This window comes from Kogia breviceps, chromosome 10 (genome assembly GCF_026419965.1).
Source record: "Kogia breviceps isolate mKogBre1 chromosome 10, mKogBre1 haplotype 1, whole genome shotgun sequence".
NCBI lineage: Eukaryota > Metazoa > Chordata > Mammalia > Artiodactyla > Physeteridae > Kogia > Kogia breviceps.
The window spans coordinates 46,274,777-46,299,378 of record NC_081319.1 but is presented as its reverse complement, the minus strand read 5'-3'; the positions used below and the strand labels follow the sequence as shown (position 1 = coordinate 46,299,378).

The window sequence follows — 24,602 nt, the reverse complement described above, 5'->3', positions numbered from 1 at the left end:
GGCCCCTGTTTCTTATCCTTGCATACCCTGCATTTTTAGCACACAATTCTAGCTCCCAAACAACTGATCAAATCTCAAGCATTCTAATGAAACAGATCAACTTGCTATCTTTGTATGACACAACTACCTGCCAATTATGATTTAAAATAATTCTGCAGAATATAACTTCCAAAGATGTTATATAACCAAAGAAGAGTGATGACCAAATAAACTTACCAGCAATATTCAACCATAAATACAAGACAGTGGTATAAACTACTTTAAAAATACCAGATAACAGGGGTCGGCAAACTTTTTCTTAAGAAAAGAGTCCAAGAGTAAATATTTTAGGATTTTTAGGCCAAGAAGAAAATTAAGATAACTATGTAACAAAAAGAAAACAAGTCTTCACAAATGTTTTATCAATGAAATTCGAAAGTATCATTTTTTGTGACACAGATCTACTAAGGAGAGGAGTGGAATTCTTTTTTAGGGAGAATAACATTTCACTTCATTTAATTAGGATCCAGTATCCCCTACCAAAGCAGATAATGTTAATACTGTTCTTCTGGTAATGCTGATTGAGATTTTTACATACTCCATCTCTGAAAATATCTTTCCACACAGATGGATTTTAGGTGTAGCACCTGAAATACTGGAGAGTTATAACTGCATCACTGTTATGTGCAGTGCACTGAATAGCATATAAAGCGATGAGAGCACCACATACAAACTCTCTGCAACTCCCTGATTCTGCTGCTGTAACACAAAAACAGCCCAAGAAAAACAGTGAACAAACGGATGTGGCTGTGTTCCAGTAAAACTTTATTTATGGACACTGAAATTTGAATTTCATGTAATTTTCACATGTCACAAAATCTTATTCTTCTTTTGATTTTTTTCCACAAACATTTAAAAACATAAAAACCACATTTAGCTCATGGGCTGTACAAAACCAGGCAATAGGCCGAATTTAGCCCATGGATGACTATAGTTTGCCAACCCCCGCTAAAACTGACCTTTCAAGTTTCCTACTTTCTGAAAACCAAATGGATTTGATCAATGAATGGTGTCTTATATTTTCAGGAAGAAGGATCCCACTAAAAGTTGTTCACAATATATTATATTATATATAATAATATAATTAACAGCAAAACTGCTGATACCTTACAAAGCTCACTAAAAAGGTTTACACAACTGTCATAAAGAGAACATTCAATTTTAAAAAATAAAACCATCAGTATGTGAAGCTGTTAGTTCAAAGATACATCCCATTTCATAATAGCTTTTTAAAATGAGAAAACACAGAATTTAAAAATATCTAATGAACTAAACAATAACCACATGTAGAGACTTGACTGTGAACAGGGACATGTGCATAACTTCTCTGGCTTCAATATTAACTCTTCATAGGAAACTTGTCAATTACACCAACTACTTTATGGTATTTCTATTCATACATTTCCCTTAACAATTCTAAACTTGAGCCTAACACACAAAATACATTAATTACTATATTTTGAGACCAAATCTAAGGCTACATGTTAGCTTTTCCAGTATAGAGGATTTATCACTGAGCAAGTTAACAACAGTAACATATGGGACTAAATTTTATCCCCAGTCATCACGCAATAATTTTGCACTATAAACTGGAGTATGTTTTATCACTCGATTGGATCCAAAGAGTTCAACTAACCCTCTGTTTTGACAACCAAAATCTCACCTCTAATAAAAGGCCAAGTAAATGAGATTGGTAATGAAATCTTTCCAGATCTCCACTAAGAACTTCTCCCCTATCAACTTGCCAAAACCCCCCTCGCTACTAGCAGAATATGAATTTTGAAAGGTAGGGTACAGGTAATTTACGAATCCAATATCTCCCCCAGTATATTTCAAAGTGCTCTGACTATGGGTCATGCTCAATAAATGAGTGTGGACCTGCAATGAGCTGACAGAATCACCAGTCAGAGAAATGAAAACATGTAGGTTAATCATCCTTACGGTTCAGGCTCCACTGTGACAAGAGGCATATCTCTTCTTAGTAAAAATCGGTTCTCGGGCACTGGAGGAATCTCTTCTGGGCGCACCACAGGCTTTTCCCTTTTAGCATTTGAATCGATACACCTTTTTTCATTGGTATCACTCCTCTCAGAGTGACTTAGAGAGAACAAACCGAATCACCAATTAAGATGTGTAATGTCTGCATTTTATAATAATATTAAATAATATAATATAATTAACAGCAAAACTACTGATACCTTACAAAGCTCACTAAAAAGGTTTACACAACTGTCATAAGGAGAACATATAAAACATCAATGCAGTGAAAAAGCCACAGCACTAAAATTCTGATAAGAATTGCCAAATGATCCTTTTTTCTTCTGGGGATTATTTTCATCTGCAAACGCATAAATCTTTGATATGAAACATCTGTGCTACCCTTGATTTGCTAGATTTCAATTTAAAGTCCACAAAATGCTATCCTTTTCAACAATAGGTAACAAAGCTAAGTTTACAGAATCATACATACTTTCCCCATTCCAGGGTGTTTGTTTTTTTAGGTAAGACTACCTTGGTGTTTCGCACTTACCCTTTTGGGCTTATTATATGTTTATTCCTTGGCTCTTCTGAACTGCTTGCTTCCTTTTTTCTCTTTTTAGAATGTTTAACTTTTGGCCTCCTCTTATGTTTCCTTCTTCTGCTTCTCTCATGTTCAATTTCACTTTCTGAAGATGATTCTGAAGAGGAAGAGGAATTGGAAGAGGAATCCGAGACTTCTGAATGAGTTGGTTTCTTCCTTTTTTTCTCAAAAACTTTTAAGAAATATTAACAAAAATATTAGTACTGGATTTCAGTGCCTATGTTTCAGAGTAAAAAACATGATTACCAAATATTTTAAAACATGTTTTGTATAAAGAAAACTAAAAACAAATTTATTCTTTTTTTAGTTTTAATTTTTTTTAACATCTTTATTAGAGTGTAATTGCTTTACAATGAATGGTGTGTCAGTTTCTGCTTTATAACAAAGTGAATCAGTTATACATATACATATATCCCCATGTCTCTTCCCTCTTGCATCTCCCTCCCTCCCACCCCTCTACGTGGTCCCAAAGCACCGAGCTGATCTCCCAGTGCTATGCGGCTGCTTCCCACTAGCTATCTATTTTACGTAAAAACAAAATTTAAATAAACTTTTTTTTTCCAAGTTGATAATACAATTTGCTGGTGAGATTGTAAGGTAACAAAGCCCTCATGAAATCTATATTCTAGTTGGGTCAGAGAAGAAAATAAGCAACTACATAATATGACAAATGATAAATGCTAAAAGAAAGGGGAAGTAAAGGCAGGGTAAAGGGAACAGAGAAAGTCGAGGTAATTTAAGATAACATTTGAGCAGAGACCTGAAGGAAGTGAGGGAGGGGGTCATGCAGGTATCTGAACGAAGAGTATTCCAGAGAGAAGGAACAGCCAGCACAAATTTCCTGAGTGATTGGCATGTCTGAATAAAGGTCAACGTGACTGGCAAGACAATGAATGAGGGGAAAGAGAGATTAGAGAAACAGCAGAAAGCCAGAATCCCTTACAGACCATTGTAAAGACTTTAGCTTTGGCTGATGGAGAGGGAGCCCTTGGAGAAGATGGCTCTGGTTGCTGCTGAGGACTGTAGAGGGTCAAGAGTGTAAGCAAGGAGACCAGTCAGAAAGCTATCATTGCTGAGAAAAGATTACAGAGGAGCAAGGACAGAGGCAAAGTGGACACTAATGAGGCTATTGCTATCTTCTAAAAGATACCTGGGTTTGGACCACGCTGACAGCAGGGGAAGTAAAAAGAAAAGGTCAGATTTGAAAAGATTCCCTGATGGGTTGGATACAGGGTATGATATAGAGGCATCAGGGCTATTGCTATACTACTCGTATGAGTTTCTTCCACTACTGAAATCTAGGAGGTATCTTTAAGTTGCAGTCGTCAACATGTGTTACCTGTATCCTAGCTCCCTCTACCCTCAAAACACTCTTACCGTCTTTTGTTGACTTTGTGGCAAGAACCCCACAGTCAATAACTCGCACATCTGCATAAGGTCTACTTGCAGCATCAGTTTTCAGATTTTCAATTTGTTCGATTACTTCAAAACCGGAAATAACTAATCCAAAGACAACATGCACCCTGTTGCAATACAAATTCAAGAAAAAAATGTTTTGAGGATAATTCAGCCATGAGCAGTAATCAAGACAACTGTTATCAATGACATATCCACAGACCTGAAAATAAGAGTGAAGTGTTTGATGTATGAAGCAACTAGAAGGGAATTAGAACTTCTGCTTCATAAAAGGAAAAATAAAAATAATCTCTAACTGGGCCTTAGTTTTCTGCCTTAAAAACAATGGTTCTTAACTATTTTATAGTGAAGAGTCTGATAACAATCAGATTGCACTTGATAATCAGACACCATCCTTACAGGGTCACCCATGAGCCCACACAAAGACCCCTTCAGCGACATGAGAGGTCTCAAGACTACTGCACCCTGTGATCCTTAGGAAGAGCTTGGCTATGAGAGATTAACCCAGAGATCAAGAGCGGCCCCTTGATGGTTCACCCATGGTCTAATCTGTCTTGGACTGGCCACCCAAACACCTCTCCAAGATAAAAAGAACATTAACTCTTACCCATCCAGGTGTGGAGCAGGTTTTGTGGTACTGTGTAACAAACATCAACATAAAGAAGATGGCAAAAACCAGGTGTTCAGGTGAACAGAGCAGAAGGGTTTAAATCACAGCATGTAGAGGACAAAGAGGTAAAGATAAAAAGACAGGGGAAAAAGTTAAACATGATACACACCTGAACTTAACAAGCTTAAAAACAGCAACAGTAGTCATTTTACTGATAAAAAAAAACCCCCTCAAGATTATAATGAATTACAAACTCATCTCTCTCTCCAACATGAAGACTATATATGTATACATATATGTGATATAGGTTTGAAATACACAGCATAAATATACATTAAAATTAAAGTTATTCTCAAATCCAAAACAATGACAACAACAAAAACAAACTCAAAATTTATCAAGATAATTAAACAAGAATAAAAAACACCTAGCCATTTGCTTATGGAAAGAAGTGTGATTGATTAACACTTAACACTTGCCCCACATACTTAAATGAATTTCTCTATTCATTATTTTTCATACTGAGTCAGTCTGCATCTTTTAGGCAGGCAGATGGAGGTAGGCCTCAGGAGTCCTCTTTTCAGAACTCCCTGCCCCTCTTCCTTCACCTAAGGTCTCTGCCACTCACAGCAACTCTGAAAATGCAGTAGGGAGCAAACCTTCAATCTGCCAACACTCTGACAGCAAACTAAGTAATCATGGCATTATAGACACTTTAAATTTCCATGGCACAGAAAACACCCAACCGGCTGCTTCTATAGCCACAAACTGGCAGTCACTCTTGGGAAGTCTTATGGGGTATATCTGGTTAAAATGTTTTGAACCCAAGCTAGTTTTCCCATAACACTTTCACAGATCTTCAGACTACGTGAATTACAGTGGGAAAAAATTCAAAAGCAGATAACTAGACTCAGAAATATCTATCACAAACATCTTAGTTTATAAGAAAGAGAAATAGTATTTGAGAGAAAGGTCACTGGATTATCAGGCCATGTTAAGGCAGTCAATTGAACTAGAAGCTCCCTTACCAATTTTTATACTCATTTTAAGGCAATTCTAAGAAACGTAAGTCAGTAAAACACAATTTTAACCTTCACAACAATGCTAAAAATCATTATTCTACCAGGAAATGTAACACTTATACTTACATTAAGAATATTCAGTTCTGTAAAAGCACTAGAGAATTTAGTTTTAAAAAATTAAAATATTGGGCTTCCCTGGTGGCGCAGTGGTTGAGAGTCCGCCTGCTGATGCAGGGGACACAGGTTTGTGCCCCGGTCTTGGAAGATCCCACATGCCGCTGAGCGGCTAGGCCCGTAAGCCATGGCTGCTGAGCCTGCGCGTCCAGAGCCTATGCTCCGCAATGGGAGAGGCCACAACAGTGAGAGGCCCATGTACCACACAAAAAAATAAAATAAAATAAAATAACAACTCAAGAAGTGCCAGAATTTTAAAGGGAATCTTGAGTTTTAAAACCACTTGTCTGAAATTTTCCTTAGAAGATTAAGAAGTGGTAGTTTAAGCCAATGAACAATAAAAATGAATAAAAACAGGCAGAAGAAAGAAAGAAGAAAAAGAAAATCTCACGAACTGGTGAGTCATGATGATTAAATCATAAAACTAGCATCCCGAAATTATCTTGGACAGGAAATTTAAGATAGAATTGTGCTTCCCATAATTAAAAAACTTTACCAAGCACAGTAAAGATAGTAAGAAATTAGTACATACGCTAGACAGTGATTCCACTGTATGAAAGATGGAAAAAGGTAAAAATGTTCTACAATATAAGGGATCAGGCTCAAACATGCAGTAGTGAAAACAATGGTTTATTGATTAGATATATTCCTCTTCCTTGGTCCTTTCTCTCACAATTCTGAGATATTCTGGTAATGGGGAAAAGCCTACAGATCATCTTAAAACACAAACAACCCAATTCAATTTGCATCCTGGCTAACAGGAGTGCTATGAAAACCACCTTAGAGCAAACCTTTGGAGCAAATAGAGAGATTACAACATCTGAGCTAACTGCAGTGATGCAGCAACATAATACTTGAAACTCAATTTGAGGATAGAACCTTTATGGACAGATTCAAGTTTTGTTTTTAATTCAAATGAAAACTGAAGACAAACTTGGTCCTTTAGTGCAGTAGTGAAGAAAACAAATGAAGACAAGAGCAATTCTTTCAAGGACAAATTTCAACTGGCCGACTGTGCCTGAACTAGTGGGAATAATTAAGTCCATTACTCGCATCTGCAATTCAGAATGCAGAAGTACAAATTTATGCTTTAATTGGGTTAGACTACATAATAAGAATCCTGAAAGTATCTTAACAAAAGCCCCCTGGGGTTCTCCACCCACTCGAAGAGTAGAAATTCCAATGTAAAGCAAGCTTGCTGGCACTGGGCTGATGGGCAGGTGGAAATGATATTCTCAGTCCAAGCCATTCAATTCTACTAAAATGGGCAAAGAGATCTCATCCCACCAACTCTTAATTGTATTGATGTTTCAAAACTATACAGCTGTAAAGACCCAGGCAGTGGTAACATATGCTCAGTAAGTTAAGACCTTAAGGCCAGAGACTATCATAAATATGTAAGTTTATACATGCTTATGAAAACATACCTAAAGGAGAAACAACCACAAGAACATTTCAAATTAGAAAAGCTTTCAATATTTTCACACTTCCATTTTCCCCTGTCACTCAAACACTGATTTTCTAGTTTCCCTCACCTATGAATCTGCTTTAAAAATATATGCACAAGGGTTCATTTAAACCTTGTAAATCTTAGAAACTGAAAAGCATCACTGTTACTCCAAAAAACAATCTATATATATACTTTTACCATTATCAAAGCAGCTTTCCGCCTTATACAGAAATTAACAGTTCTGTACTGAAATGAGATCTAAACCGTTATATACAATATAACCCACCCACCAAGATGTATGGGAACGTGGTGGTAACAAGCCACTGAAATTAAAATTATACTTCCCAGGATTAACCATGAACAATAAAACACACTTGTTTTACATGTACTGCTGCCACAGATCAAGCAGAAAGTTTTTGTTCTTAAAATGGTTCAATGCACATAACAATAGGATTAAAGAGATAAAGGCAAAGAAAGAAAAAGAGAGAGCCTTAGAGTAATGAGACATTACCTTTGGAGCGCACGGTGTAACACTCTTTCTGTAAATTTTACACAAAAATGGCAAGAAATAAATTGTAATACACTTTTAAGACAAGACTGAATCTATGTTTTAATATCAATATAACTTTGAAATTAAATACTTTCAAGTTTTATGCAAAGCAAGAAAGCTTTTTAAAAAGGAGGGCTCTAAATTTTCTTTCACATAGGATATGTATGTAGAGATGAATTATGTTTAAGAAAAGCATTGTGGTTGAAGTGGGAATCTGCTCAGGTCCCTAATATTGTAACACCAGAGTGTGAATAATAGCTAGAAACAAAACATATCGCTTTACAAATCACAGAAACTGGCTAAGTCATCAACTAACATCCTTCTCAAAAAGAGAATAATGTATCCTGAATACATACATAAATAAAAAATCTGAATGCCCAGGAGCAGTTACTAGCAGTAGAAATCAAAAATTTCAATGGAAAGAACTGAGTTAAGAGACTTAAAAACAAAATTTCAGGGAACGTTTTTTACTAATTCACTTCAAACAATTAAAGTACCTTTCCTATTTCTACATTTGAATGCTTTTTTGGTCACACATCAAAACAGATTACCATCAGGAGTTAATGACCAAATGTTCAGACTGTAGTTTCTGTTCACTGCCATTACATACACTCTTATAGTTGTTAAGGAGCTGAAAATAGTAATAAAATAATAAAGCAGCATACCTAGAATTTTAAGGATCTTCTCAAAAGATAAAAAGGCAAGAGAGATATAAGTATAAGAAAAAGTATGCTGTCAAATCCTGGCCACAGTACTTTCTTTTCCTGTCTAATCTCTGATTTTCTCCATTATGAAAATTTTTTGTTCAATGAATATACACTGTCTGACCAATTTTAATTCGATTAAACTTCAAACATATCTGTTACTACTCAGACCAAAACCTGTATTACATACAGTAGACAAAATTCTTTATAGGGGTTTTGGATATATTAAATCTTGAAATATTTAAAAATAGCTTTAATTTCTTATAAAGGCATTGATACATGAGTTACTGTAAAATGTTTCAAATAATGTGGTGTTTCCAATGAATGTTGTAAAAAAAAAAAAAAGTGACTCTAGTTGTCAAGTAGTATGAGAGAAAGAAACAAAGACAACCTATTTCTGTCTTAAGCAGGCTTTAACATGCAATTTTTCCCTTCAACTCCTGAAACTATCTATCATACCTGTTAAGAGGCGTCAAATTGTGCCGAGTGACAAAGCTCAGGTAAGGGCAATGGAAACTAACCAAGCCACATTACAGTGCTCTACCCATTGCTCCATAAGTCACCAAAATAAAACAGCTTTAAAAAATTCAGCACTAACATTAACATAATACACACCAAACACCATGAGATACAAAATTCCTTCCAGGTTGCTAACACAAATGTCACACAAACATTAAGTAATATTAAGACTGGATGTTAGGGATGATATCCAGACACGATGGATTATGGTTAAGTGTCGTGAAATCTGTTCATGAAAAAATCTTGAAATTAACATATGAAGGTATTACCCCCAAAAAAGTAAGGAAAAAAGCCAGAACTTCTCAGGTTATTAACACTTACTAGCATTTCTTCTCACACAAATTCATGAATATGTGGAGGGAAAAAGATTTCTACCCCAAATCTACTTTTGCTACCCAAAAATATCAATATAGCTTTATAAAGCCCTTAAAACCAAACCACCCCTCAACTTCCCTTGCTCTGCTACTCTGAAACCATCAGCACTTCTCTCCCATTCAGGTAAGTAGCCATTCTTAAATGACATAGAATATATCCTAGAACTTATGTTTTCCTCCCACAGTTCTATTTATGACTATTAAAATTCAACACACACTTTTTGTTTAAAGTTCAAAGTTTGACTTTTCGACATTATCTTATTTTCTTGTATTTTTATAATTATCATGACCACTGACAGTGGCCAACGACAAAGCCTGTTCTCCAAGGCTCTGTGGGTCTTTTCATTCCCTGGTTGTGATATGAGGCCTGCACAGACTAAGCCAAGGGAGACAAGAGCAACCGCCACTCCAACATGTTCTAACAGCAGCCGATGAAGAGACTGCAGCCGATTTAGGCAAGATGAACCAGAGTTTCTTTGCAGCACCTTTCAGACTGATGAAAATTAAGCAATTACAACTATTTCCTTTAGGAGAGACAATATTTGCATATAAATCATTCCACATACTCAGAAACTTAGGATCAACCTATAAAACACTTTCTTCCTTTTATGTCTGCATTTTCACACCAAAATGTTTACTTTATATTTGAAAGTGGGGTAGATCCTTTACAGAAAAGGAAAAACAAAACTAACTCAAGGTATATAGTTAAGTAAGACTAGATACAAGGCTTCCTGATAGCTAGGTTAGTGCTCTAAACCAGGAGAATAGCTATTTAATACAAAGCTATAAATCACCTAACTAATCTTTTTAATGACTATGCAATATTTTCTTTATCCTTTTGATGAATGAAAATAAAGACAATGAAAATCAGAGTCAGAATTAATAGACTGTCAGGACTGACAGCCAAAGGAAAAGAAAAATGCTTTCCTATGTGTCATATTATTCTCCAGCAATGCTTGAGGTGTCTAAAACTTACTAAAGTTAAAATAAATTCAGGGGAATTCCCCGACGGTCCAGTGGTTAGGACTCTGCGCTCTCACTGCCGAGGACGCAGGTTCAATCCCCGGTCAGGGAGCTAAGATCCTACAAGCCACACAGTGAGGTAAATAAAATAAAATAAAATAAAAATTAAATAGAGTAGAATAAATAAATAAATAAATTCAGAGCAGACCGGTCAATAAACCTATGTAGCTTACAGTGTGCAGCATTCTCTTTCTAGCTATCAATTTCTTTAGATTATGAGTAAAACTCCTATAACCTGGGCTGCATATATCTTTTCTTCCTTACTCACCATTATCTACAGAACAAAGGATCTCTAAATTCTTTTCTAGTCTAAAACTTTGTAATCCTATAGCTTTTACTGTGGCTTCTTCCTAGTCTTTGGCCTAAAAAATAAATAATAATAAAAGGACCCAGTTAACCTGGTTACTACTCTGGTCCCAGTTCTCTGAATTCCTTCAAAAATAGCTCAGCATGAACAAACCATTACTTCTTCAGTAATTCATGGGTATAGTGCCATATTTCACTTCTTTCACGTTTCTTAAGAAGTACTATTCCAAAAACAATTAGTTTTCTTCTATTTAGGCCCCTAAAAGCAAAATCACTACGACTAATATAGTAGTAGATATAAGTAGTTACTGCAAAAATTACCAATAGCTTTATAGAAGATAATCTGGTTTTTATCACACACATAATTTTTCCACCCAAAGAAAGCAATATATACAAAAATATGTTTAATAAGATGATGTATATGCCTTAGGAAGGGGAGGTTTTAAATGTTTTAAGTAATGAAGACAATAGTTATTGCACAAAGCACAATAGTTATTCTTGAGCACAACAGTTACTGCTCAAGAATTCTTGAGGAACATTTTGCTCAAGTACCCACACTAACTGCATCAAATTTACTCCTTAGAATTACAAGGTAACAGATTTATAACATAAACTACAAATACAATTTTGCAAGGATATGTTAAAAGTCCTTATTAAGCCTATAAAACTGGAACTATAAAGGCAGTTCTTGGCATTTTATGATCCATTCTCACACTACCCTTTCTTTTTCAGACTGCAGAACCGCTGCTCAAGGTGCCACAGGAAGAGCTGTGGGAGGAGGATGAAATGCAGGAGCCACCCCTGGGAAGCCATCAGACAGCTCAGTGACTATCAACCCTCAGAACCTCAACTTTTAGAGCGATTATCTGTGGTCATCTATACAATTTGAAGGTAGTACATTATACTTTTTTACTACTTCCAATTCCAAAACGATTTGGGCTTGTAAGACATAGACTTTCAAAGATATTTCTTTCATAGGCCACCATCTCCATTTTACCTATCCCTTCTATAAAAGCAAAGAAACATTTTGTTTAGCAAAGTGAACATAGTTTTATTTTATCCTGCAACCCCTGAAGAATTGGTACTTTTAGCTCACATTAAAAAAAGCACACACATAAAAACTTCTTAAAAAAAAAAAAGAGAGAGAAGGATTTTTTGTGAGTGCAAAAATGTTTACTTCCAATATTGCTTTTAACTGAAAACTCATTTTCAGAAGTAAATGTCAAACTAAAAGTAGAAAATTTTCTTTCAATCACAAGTTCACAGTGATTTTAGTGCCATCTACAATCAGTTAATTATGAAAACAAGGTTAAAAAATTTAATACTAATTTACAGATGTTAAAATTTTAATTTGGTATTCCTTGTCAAAAAATAGTCTAATGTAAAATTAAGCTACGTAGAAAACAGACATGGCTTTAATTTTATTTGATACTAAACATTTCTAGAAAAGACTTAAGCAAGTACTAAATAACATAAAAACAAGATACTCTAAATTTTTTGAAGAGAGAATCTCATATACTGGATTTTAACTAATGTATGTAGGTGCACGGGTTTTAACTCTAACATTTTCTAAATAAGCTAATTAGTATATAACAATGAGAAAAAGCTGCTGCTACCTGATAAATAAAAATTTAAATGTACTGATATAAAAAAGGAAATCTAAAAGAAACTTTAGAGCCCTCAGATGGTAGCTTTTTGACCAATGAATCATTAGTTTATCATGTTCACAGTTCAGATAAGCTTAAAAATGGAAATGGGAAACCTCAATCAAAGAGTAAACAAGCTTCTACAGCAAGTTTTTCAAAGTATTTCCCCCTACTTTTTTTTTTTGGCCCTCAAAGAGGTTAAGAATTGAAAAATACTCCATTAAAGTAGTGTAATAACTAATACTCTATGGGATCAAAACAAGATACAGGAATAACTGTTTTAGGCCTTCCTTTTTTCCTGCACAACTCCAAGCATTATCATCTTCTATCAGCTTTCCATTTTTAGGACATTCTTAGGAACAGAATGCCCCTTATCTGAACTTTATCAGATCATGTTGGAATCTATTTTTCACACAATCTTAAAGTGTGAGATTTATTTTATATGAATAATTTACTCCTTTAAAGACAGGGAAGCGCCATTCATACTCATCCATTCAGAAAGATGACAAAATTTTTTTCTGGTAAACCATGGAAAAATATTTCTCCAATATACATAGCATAACTGCAGAGATTTACTTCCAATCAAAAGCATTAAACTCCATGCTAGCCAATTATCTTTCATATCTTATACCATGGGATTATAATAAAAATAGATTTTGGAGTAGCTTTAGATAAGAATATAACTAAAAGTATGCCAAAAGTCTTTCAGATGAGAGATAAGTAAGGTTTTGGTTGTGTATACACGTACACCTAAAGGTGTTTGTTTTTTAAATATCAAATTCACCATTCTGAAGTTTTCTAAGTGATAATATCGTAAACTTTGGTGGAAATGATAGCAACATTGGGTTAATTCAATTACGCATAGAGATCTCACAAAGTTTAAGATTGTTAACAATGCTGGCTTAACACCAAATCATTTATCTCTATACAATGTCAGAAAACAATGGCACCTCTCTCAAACTGGTTCAAAGAACAACAGTTAGAGAAAAAGCAACCACACTATGGTTTACTCAAACCAACTGCTTTCCATGCCAAGGGCACATCCAGTCCTAGTCATGGACAAGTTTTAAATGTTCATCAAGGGTTTGTGTTCCAATCCAGATTTGGTAATCTGAGCCCCAAAATTTGTTAAAAGTCAAAGCCAATTTCTTGTCTTAAGATGACAACATATTTTGAAAATAATTTACATCTTTAAGTTACACCTTTTAAGTACCATTCTTCAAATCCAGGATATATGCTTACCACTGAGGCTGTTAGAGCTTACCAATTACTATAACATAATAAAACCCAAGTTGACAGAATCTAGTATTAAACTTGGTTTAACGATACCATCTTTCTCATGAACAGCGCTTCTCTGTTTAGAAAAAGCTCATCTCTGAATTATGCCTACTCACATGAAAAACTGGGAACCATTGGTATGTTTCCCTCGATTTGCCATTGACAAAAGGAATGCTCTGTCATGTTTGAGAATAAAGTTTTCATCTGTTTGAAGAAAACACAAATTTGTCAGTGTACAATTATAAGTCACTTTTAAAGTGCAATGTTCAAAGTAATAAATAGAAAGCAAAGGATGAAATTCCTCTTCTGGTCAGTACAGATACTTGACTGAATACTTTGAAAAAAATTCTTTTAACTAATCAAATAACAAAAGCATAAAACGAAAACAAAAACTGCTACTTATTGACTATTTAACCTTGAGAAAAAGAACATATATTTAATACTTTTATACAAACAGCCTTAGAACAGTCACTTTTAGTAGTAACATACTTTGGCTAAATGATGTTTAAACTATTAACTTTCAGGGAAAACTAGCAAGAAAATTTCAGAAAAATCTTTACAGTAAAGCTCATTTCCTCTAAATTTCCAATTAATCTGCATAATGCACTATACATGGGAGTTTAATAATCCTCTTATGTGCTTAATTTCTATACGGTAAATTTATTACTCAATTCAATTGATGCTAGACTATGAAACCAAAAACCAAAATATTACAGTAAGTTAAGTTGTAGGGACATGCCTAAATTAAGTTATGTAGATTCTTTCTAATCAACAGGATCAAAAATTATCTAAGGAAGCAAGTCCTGTAAATACAAAAATTTAAATGGCAAAATACAATTTTTAGATACACAAATATCTGCCACAGGGAACAACCACATTACAGTGGCCTACAGCATTAGTTTCAAATTGTTACATGCTAATAGAACCAGCTAAAGAGCTGTTTCCTACTAGCTCAAAAGAAAAACTGTCATAAAGATCACTTAGAGATGGATTTAATTCCAGCAGAAATATCCTGAAAACTAATTTAAATTTCCTTTTAACACTCATACAAACAAATCTTTCTTTGAAACAAACAGAAACATAGAAAACTTTAAAAAAAAAGATTACCTTGGGAACAGGCTTCTGAAAAAGTAGTAATCCATTTTCCCCCAAAAGAAATATAAAAGACTATTATAACACTGAAGCTATCATGGCATTAAAACCTAGTAATATTGGATCCCATTATAAATCTCCGCAACTGACTTTTCTAAGGCTTTTTGGGGCAAGTGCAATAGTTAGATTTATGCAAATACTACTGTAGGAAAAAAACACAATCATATAGCTCTAGTATACAAAAGAAAACATACAAACCTTTGAGAAAGGAAGAAATACCAAATTTTATTCAAAGAAATTGCTTGGTTTAGAGAAAATAAACATTAACTAGATTCTTTTCCCTGATGTGGAAATAATAACCCATTGGGAAAAGAAAAGAAGATACAGATGCATGTATGAAACAGTATACAGAATTTTCCAAGTCTTCAAGCAATATAAGAAATCCAGCCACAACCTGACCCAGACTGTCCATAAATTTATTAGGAAGGGTGCAAGGGAACAGAGTTGGAGTTTGTGTTACTGAGCTTCGTTCTCTTACCTTTTCATTTTGCAAAAGACCACATTCTCTATAAACAAAAGAATATGTTGACAGTTTTAGGCAGGAAGATAGGAGTTTTCATGTATATAGTTGCCTAACCTCCATGCTGAAAGTCATGTTTAACCATAAAGTTAGCCTTAATTAATCTTGTCAATTAAGTTATATATTACAATGTAATTTATCCCCAAGTTCATGCAAATAAAGTATTTTCATGCAGCATTAGTTTCATGCAAAAAGTGAACTATAAGTAAACCTCTTCTCATTAAAAGTACATGATCAAACTTGCTTTAATATCAGAACTGAAACAAAAGACCATAAAATATTAAGCCTTACCTTTAAAATATCCACCATAAATTGATTCTCCACCTTTTCCATTACCTGAAAATAATGAGCTACATTAAACAATAATGAAAACTAAAAATATACTAATACACATAAATTACTTTTTATGGTTTCAATTTGCTGAAGGCGTAATTACTGCAGATGATAAAAATTCTAAGACTCCTCAATTAACCTGTTTTAAACTACAAATCCAACCCATTATAATAAAAACTATTTTAAAAATTCTCTCCATAACCCACTTATTTCAAACAGCAATCACACCAACAAAATTCTAAAAGAATAAAAACAACTGAACAGTACTTTGGCATTCACTGTATTCACCAAGTAACTGTATTAAAACTGCATAAAAACAAACGAAAAAAAGTCTTAGTATTTTGCTTTTTATACATTCTTGGCCTACAACATTCATTCATCCAACAACTATTCACTGACCACCTAATATTTACATCATACTGTGACACTATATTTACAATTAAAGGTAATAATGAGATGCTTTAGAAACTGACAGAGTTATTAAGAGCATAACTTTTAGCTCTACCTTCACTGAAGTCCCCACCCTGAATCATAAAGTTTTTAACCACACGATGGAATGTAGAACCTTTATAACATAACTTCTTCCCAGTTGTTTTCCCAAGGCCTTTCTCCCCTGGAAAAAAAAAAGAAATGAAGTTTAGCTACAAACATATCCTTCCATGGAAAGCACCATCCAATTAATCCTTTGTCAAATCCCTCCCTTGTGTTGGGCACTGTAAGAGATAAGTAACATCATAAATGTTTTTCCTCCTTATTTTTTCTACTTTTTAAAAAATGTAAATCCAATTACATGCAACAAAGAACAATCTCATTATGTTCTGCTTCTCTATCTTCTAACCCTAAATTTCCTGTGAAATCTGGAATGCTAAATTTGTTCAAAGTACTAAAATCTGTAAAATTCTACCAAAATAAGTCAGTTTTGAATATACTATTATTTTATAAACTACAATGGATAAAGATTTCATTACATATGGTGGTACTTCCTTTTTCATTTCTGAGACCATTTCTTTCTCCTCTCTTCCCTTTAAGAAATGCTTCCCTAACATCATATCAGTGAAAATAATATTTTTTATTTGCTAAACTCGTTTCACAGATCATTACTTTTTAAGGAAAACATATACTCTGTTAAGCAAGGTAAAACTGTAAGCCAGGACTTCTCATTGGAAATAATTTAATAATTCATTTACCTGAGCATAGGCAAAGGAAGTTTTTGCAAGTTTTTGGACATATATCTGAAAAGAGCTGAAACATAATGCGACCAACTGAAATAAAACACATAAAAAAAAGGTAAGCAAGTTGATTAAATATATATTTTATATGGGAGAAATAAATAGAATTAACAAATCAAAGGGTCCATTTTTGTAATTCATTTTAATTTTTAAGAGATTCAACAGGAAAGAATTTAACTAGGCAATACCAACTAATGAGAACCCCACTCTATTAGCATTAGGATTCACATGAAACCAAACTGATTTCAGCCCTAAAACTGTAGGATTTTAAGTGTCTTTTAAAGGGACCTTATATTATTAGATTCCTTATAGTACATCTCCTACCTGAACTATTAATCTTCTTTAAAAATACTCTCAAAGGACTTCCCTGGTGGTCCAGTGGTAAAGAATCCACCTTCCAATGCAGGGGACACGGGTTTGATCCCTGGGAACTAAGATCCCACATGCCGTGGGGCAACTAAGCCCACATGCTACAACTACTGAGCTCGCGCACCTCAACCAGAGAGCCCGCGTGCCGCAAACTACAGAGCCTATGGACTCTGGAGCCCACATGCCACAACTAGAGGGAAAAATCCTGCACGTCATAACTAGAGAGAAGCCCGAGAGCTGCAATGAAGACACTGTGGGCCGCCACGAAAGATCCCACGTGCCTCAATGAAGATCCCAAGTGCCACAACTAAGACCCGACGCAGCCAAGGAAAAAAAAATACTCTTGATAATAGTTGTCTGATTTATGCTTGAACCCCTCCAGTGATGAGAACATCATTATCATAAGATAGTCATTCTGGGCAGTACTGTTAGAAGAAAGTTCTGTCCTCTACATCAGCTTTTTACCTTTATGAAAAAACTGTTTACAGACAACTTCCTGAACTGCCACTCACAACTAAAACTCACATTCTATTCCTGAGAGAGTATAAAGAGAATAGGTATGGTTCCTAAAAACTAACCAACAAACAACCCTACAATAAACAGGAAATGAGAAGGAGCAAGTCTGAAAATTCGATTTAACTATGCCAATAGAGAAGTGTTTCACAAACCTTTTGGTCTGAAGACTCCTTTATACTATTTTTTTTCTTTCTTTCTTTTTTTTTTTTTTTTTTTGTGGTACACGGGCCTCTCACTGCTGTGGCCTCTCCCGTTGCGGAGCACAGGCTCCGGACGAGCAGGCTCAGCGGCCATGGCTCACGGGCCCAGCCGCTCCGCGGCATGTGGGATCCTCCCGGACCGGGGCATGAACCCGTGTACCCTGCATCGGCAGGTGGACTCTCAACCACTGCGCCACCAGGGAAGCCCTCTTTCTTTCTTTTTTAAAACTTTTAATTTTTTTAGTTTATTTAATTTAATTTTTTATTTTTTTGGCTGCATTGTTTTTGTTGCTGTGCATGGGCTTTCTCTAGTTGTGGCAAGTGGGGGGGCTACCCTTTGTTGAGGCGCACAGGCTTCTCACTGTGGTGGCTTCGCTTGTTGTGGAGCATAGGCTTTAGGCACGTGGGTTTCCGTAGTTGTAGCACACGGGCTCAGTAGTTGTGGCACACGGGCTTAGTTGCTCCATGGCATGTGGGAATTTCCTGGACCAGGCATCGAACCGGTGTTCCCTGCATTGGCAGGTGGATTCTTAACCACTGCACCACCAAGGATGTCCCTCCTTTAAACTCTTAAAAATGATTAAGCTTTTAAAATGTGGTTATATTTATTGCTTTTTACTGTATTATAAATTAAAACTCAGAAACTTTCGAAAAACAATACACAAACATACATTCCATCAGTTGTCAGAGTGGTGACATCAACACATATTGTGTGATCTCTGGAAAACTCGACTTGTGAATGAGAGTGCAAGAGGCAAATTACATTATTCTAAAAATGGTTTTGACTTTGCATACCTCCTGAAAGTGTCTCAATAAAATAAAAAATGGAATGCTGATTTATAATCACTTTCTTGAGTTCCCTTTCCCTTTTTTTCTACAAAATCTTTTCCATTATGAACATTTGTATATACTCAAGGAGACTTGTGGAATAAATCAAAATTAACTGTAGACCAAGCATAAGTCATTTTCAGTACAGACACAGAATGATTTACTGTGTATCACTATGATTTTAATTTATTCCTGGCCATGTCAGTCAGTTCCTCTGAGGACAAAACAAAGCTACTGTATAAGAGACAACCTTAAAGGATAAAAAGTGGGAGATGGAATCATATAAGGAGACTTTCCCAAGTCAACAGTGCCAAATGGAGTGCTGGAACCAAACTTTAAAGCAATTTCAAAACCTTCTAGCTGATCTTGATACCTAAAGGAATAAAGAAAAAGGTAAGAAAAGAAAACAAAAAGGAGGACAGCAATGTATCTAAAATCATTTCAGAATTTAAAAAACTGCATGTAATATCAGTAATATTAAATACTACTCTTTGTATTTACATGGAAATATTTTACCAGTGTGATAAAAGTATTTCCATCACTCTTCATAAATCCCTAAGAAATGGCTGGCTAGGTGGGTGTCAAGTTCAAAATCATCTAGCTTTGCAAACTAGAACATACTTAGATCTTTGGAATCCCTTTAAGATAGTTAATTTTCAGAATAAAAGATATAATCAAAACAACTGAAACTTTGCCTTTTCTTTTAGGACTATAGCAATAGTAACTTCAATATCATGGGGTTTTTTTTGCTTTGTTTTTTTAAAAAAATTAATTAGTTTATTATTTGGTCACACTGGGTCTTAGTTGCAGCACACGAGCTGCTTAGTTGTGGCATGTGAACTCTTAGTTACATGTGGGATCTAGTTCCCTGACCAGGGATTGATCCCGGGCCCGGCCCCCCGCACTGGGAGCACAGAGTCTTATCCACTGTGCCACCAGGGAAGTCCCTCAAGGGTTTTTTAAAAAAATCTTTAATATCTCCAAGTGAAAACTGATGAAAGTTTCAAATATTTTTAGTTTCTCCTCTACAGATGATTAGTAGTTATGAACACTCTAGTGGTACAATACATATGAAAACAGTTATATGTGATTATATTTCCAGGTCTAATATTCAGAGAGGGATATCTAACTACAATGATTTTTTAAAAAATGCTCACCTCTAATATCTTACCCTCTAACCTGATGAAGAAAGGAAATTTCTATTGACCTCTCATTCTCATGGGGCAGGGGTTAGAGCAGAGGTTTTGTCTTTTCCATGGCATTGTGTTTTTAAGAGCAAAAGAAAAAAACCGAACAAAACCAAATTGTTTTGGGCTCAATACCATGGTGCAAGGTTAAAAACACTGCTAAAGGCTCTAAAGTAAATGATGTACGTATCAGAACTGTAAAATATCATACTGGACAGCTAGCTCATCCACCAACGTCCGAATTTCCTTTGCAACGACAATGACAGGTGAATACCAACAAAGGTAGAAAAATAACAGAAAAGCACAGGGACTCAAACAGGGGTAGGAGGTGAGAATTAGAAAAGGAACAGCCATCTTATGTTAAAGGTAGAAAAGGAAACAATCTTTGTATATTTCACTTGGCATTCTGAGGCAAAAAAGAAAAGGAAAAAGATCCTGCTAAGAAGTGAACTTTCTTCTCTCAGAGTCCCCATAAAAAATCCATATGAATTTGCCTTCAAGACCTTTCAACCAGGCCTGGTGTTATTACTAGGATTCTCTGGGCCCTATTTCTAAAAAAATAAGGAGAAAAAGGGGTGGGGGAGAACACTCTTGCTTACAGAAATGGAAAGAAGCCTTTTCCCTAAAATTCAAGATGAGCTCATGCTCATGCATGTGCACTAATTAAAGCAACTTAAAAAAAAAAAAAAAAGTGTGTCAGATACTGTGCTAGGTTCTTTACAAATACAGGCAGCTCTGCAATAAGGACAGAACTGAAAGAAACATTGCATTACCCAAAAAATCACATATAAAGACAACTGTTTCCATGGGACAATAGGGGTTGGGGACAAGGGAATTTCAGGTCATAGTAAAAATGATTTTTTTCCTTAAGAGTATCAATAATAAAGGCATGTTTTTAGTTATAAGAATATGTTATAAAGCTTAAACAGCATTGAGGAAATCTTACAATTGATCACACCTCACTCTGGCCTTTCTCAGCACTGTCATTAGCATAAACCTTCCTGTGGTCTTTCAAATTACTATTAGGACAACAAGAATAACTCAGAATAGCAGTGCTGTTGACAGTTCTTCTCTTCCATGTCACTAGTTCCCCACCTTGTTATCTAATTGTGTCACAACACAAACGGTATTGCTCCTTAATTAATCTATCTATCAGAATAAATTCATTTTACAAAAACACGATCTGTAAGACAGGTGGTTGTATTATTTAATTACTTTCCAAGAACCTTATTATGCACGCACTATTGCACTGAAGTCCTATTAATTTGAGTGTATAAAAAGGGGAGAAATCATTTAAATAGTGCAGACCACTGCATCCAGTCACTGTATTCATGAGCTTATGACCCAGGGTGTGCTTGAGATGGGAGATTCATTTCTCCTGTTCCTTCAGTACAATTCAGATCTCATATGCTCGTTCTATCTCAAAGTAAAAGCTATCTTGAGTGTGAGTCTAAAGTTTAAAGGGTAATTTTGAATACAAGCAAATTTCACTGTATTGCTATCTTTAGAACCACAATAACAAAACTCTATAGTATTTCCATTTACAAAGAAGTCAAGTGGCTTGCCCAAGGTCATCAGCAATACTCAAACATTTGTCTTCCTCTTTACTTAAAACTTATTTCTCGGTTTCAGTTTCAAATACTTTACAATGTTTACTAAGAATACATTTTTAAAAATAAATTTATTTATTTATTTTTGGCTGCATTGGGTCTTTGTTGTTGCATGTGGGCTTTCTCTAGTTGCAGCGAGCACGTTACTCTTTGTTGCGGTGTGCGGGCTTCTCATCGCGGTGGCTTCTCTTGTTGCGGAGCACGGGCTCTAGGTACGCGGGCTTCAGTGGTTGTGGCTCGCAGGCTCAGTAGTTGTGGCTCACAGGCTTCAGTAGTTGAGGCACGCAGGCTCAGCAGTTGTGGCACACGGGCTTAGTTGCTCTGCGGCATGTGAGATCTTCCCCGACCAGGGCTTGAACCCATGTCCCCTGCATTGGCAGGCAGATTCTTAACCACTGCGCCACCAGGGAAGCCCTACTAAGAATACATTTTTTATTCAGTTTCTTCAATTCACGTGAACCTTAAGCAGTAAAGTTAAAACTCCCATTTCAATGATATCCCCATTTTATCCATTTTGATAACTTGCCAGGATTTTTTTTTTTTTTTTTTTTTTTTGGTGGTACGCGGGCCTCTCACTACTGTGGCCTCTCCCGTTGCGGAGCACAGGCTCCGGTCGCGCAGGCTCAGCGGCCATGGCTCACGGGCCCAGCCGCTCCGCGGCATGTGGGATCTTCCCAGACCGGGGCACGAACCCGTGTCCCCTGCATCCGCAGGCAGATTCTCAACCACTGCGCCACCAGGGAAGCCCCAGGATTTTATAATATTGCTCTGAGGCCCACATAAAGCAAAATTCTAAAGCCAAGCATTCCTTTAAAGAAACACTTTGGTTATCACTTTGGAAAACCGACTTTAAGCCTCTGACAAATACGAAATAAGTAATGTTCTATTTAAAAAGGGAAGGCGGGGGACTTCCCTGGTGGCACAGTGGTTAAGAATACGCCTGCCAATGCAGGGAACACAGGTTCAATACCTGGTCCGGCAAGATCCCACCTGCCGTGGAGCAACTAAGCCCGTGCACCACAACTACTGAGCCTGTGCTCTAGAGCCCGCGAGCCACAACTACTGAGCCCACGTGCCACAACCACTGAAGCCTATGTGCCTAGAGCCCATGCTCCACAAGAGAAGCCACCACAATGAGAAGCTCGCGCACCGCAAAGAAGAGTAGCCCCAACTTGCTGCAACTAGAGAAAGCCCGCGCCCAGCAACAAAGACCCAACTCAGCCATAAATAAATAAATTAATTAATTAATTTAAAAAAAGTAGAAAATGACATACCATGTAAATACTAATAAAAAGGTGCAGTAGCTGTATTCACATTGGACAAAGTAGACTGTGGAGCAAGGAAAATTACCAGGAATAAAAAGGGTCATTACATAACGATAAGCAAGTTAATTCATTAAGAAGACATAACAGTCCTGGGACTACCCTTGTGGCCCAGTGGGTAAGACTCTGTGCTCCCAATGCAGGAGACCCGGGTTTGATCCCTGATCAGGGAACTAGATCCCGCAGGTATGCTGCAACTAAGAGTTTGCCTGCTGCAATGAGGATCCCATGTGCTGCAACTAAGACCCGGCACAGCCAAAATAAATAAATATTAAATTTTTTTAAAAAAAAGACATAATCCTAAATGTGTAAGCATCCACCTAACGAAAGAGCCTCAAAGTAAATGGAGCAAAACCTAACAGAACTGAAAGGAGAAATAAACTCACGATTATAACTAGAGATTTCAACACTCCTCTCTTGGTAATCAATAAAAGAAGAAGACAGGAAATCAGCCAGGATATAGGCAAACTGAACAACACTATTAGCCAACTGGATCTAAATGACATTTACAGAACACTGTACACAAAAACAGCACAAAATATATTTTTTTCAAGTGTACCTGGGAAATTCACCAAAATAGAACATATCAAACCTTAATAAATTTTAAAAAGCTGAGATCATACAAAGTATGTTCCCTGACCATAATGCAATTAAACTAGAAATCATTATTAGAAAGACAACAAAATATCCAAGTATTTAGAAAGTAAAACACTTCTAAATGACTAAGCTACAAGGGAAATTAGAAAATATTTTGAACCAAAAGAGAATGAGCAATATATCAAAATTCGTGCGGTACACAAAATTTGTGGGGTCCTTCACAGAGGTAAATTTATAGCATTAAATACTAATACTTGACAAGAAAGGTCACAAGTCAACAATCCAAGTTTCTGCTTTAAGAAACTAGAAAAAGAGCAAAATAAAGCCAAACCAAGCATCAGAAAAAAAGAGCAGAAATCAATAAAATTGAAAACAGAAAACAAAACAAAACAAAAAAAATCAATGAAACGAAAATCTGGTTCTTTGAAATGACAGTAAAATTGATAAACATCTAGCCAAACTGGCCGAAGAAAAAAAGACAACAGGCACAAATTATCAATGAGTAATAAAGGCAATACCATTAAAGATCCCACAGACACAAAATTAAGGAAATTTGTTGTTTAACAACTTAGATTAAATGGACCAATTGCTTAAAAGCTACCAACTACCAAAACTCACTCAAGGAGAAATAACAACATGCAGAGTTCTACAACTATACTCAAATAATTTAAAGATATTTCCTCTTTTAATATATATTTGCATTCATTTGGTGGCTTTACAATTCAAAAGTCTAATTCACATGTTTGCTAAAAAATATACAAATTTCCACTGATAGTAACGCAAAAGAATACACACTGTGTTGTATTCAATTTCTTTTCTTTTTTTTTTTTTTTTTTTTTGCGGTACACGGGCCTCTCACTGTTGTGGCCTCTCCCGTTGCGGAGCACAGGCTCCGGATGCACAGGCTCAATGGCCATGGCTCACGGACCCAGCCGCTCCCAGACCAGGGCACGAACCGTGTCCCCTGCATCGGCAGGTGGACTCTCAACCATTGCGCCACCAGGGAAGCCCTCGACTCAATTTTTATCAGTACTTCTTGATATCTCA

General features: G+C 35.8%; 1 protein-coding gene across 9 annotated transcripts in view; it reads right to left on the bottom strand.

Annotated features, from left to right (window-relative positions):
• NKTR (natural killer cell triggering receptor) overlaps positions 1-24,602 on the bottom strand; it is a 45,602-nt gene that overhangs the window by 18,566 nt on the left and 2,434 nt on the right. For 3 of the 9 annotated variants that reach the window (XM_059077532.2, XM_059077529.2, XM_067005618.1), the window contains exons 3-10: positions 16,885-16,959; positions 16,203-16,310; positions 15,656-15,700; positions 13,809-13,896; positions 4,644-4,673; positions 3,998-4,143; positions 2,570-2,792; positions 1,981-2,136 (exon numbers count right to left, since the gene is read on the bottom strand). In XM_059077532.2, the coding sequence (XP_058933515.1) occupies positions 1,981-2,136; positions 2,570-2,792; positions 3,998-4,143; positions 4,644-4,673; positions 13,809-13,896; positions 15,656-15,700; positions 16,203-16,310; positions 16,885-16,959 (871 nt within the window). Of the gene's footprint in view, positions 1-1,980; positions 2,137-2,569; positions 2,793-3,997; positions 4,144-4,643; positions 4,674-7,803; positions 7,832-13,808; positions 15,351-15,655; positions 15,701-16,202; positions 16,311-16,884; positions 16,960-24,602 lie in introns of those variants that run through there. The other 6 variants (XM_067005619.1, XM_067005617.1, XM_059077530.2 and 3 more) reach the window with 6 other exon arrangements.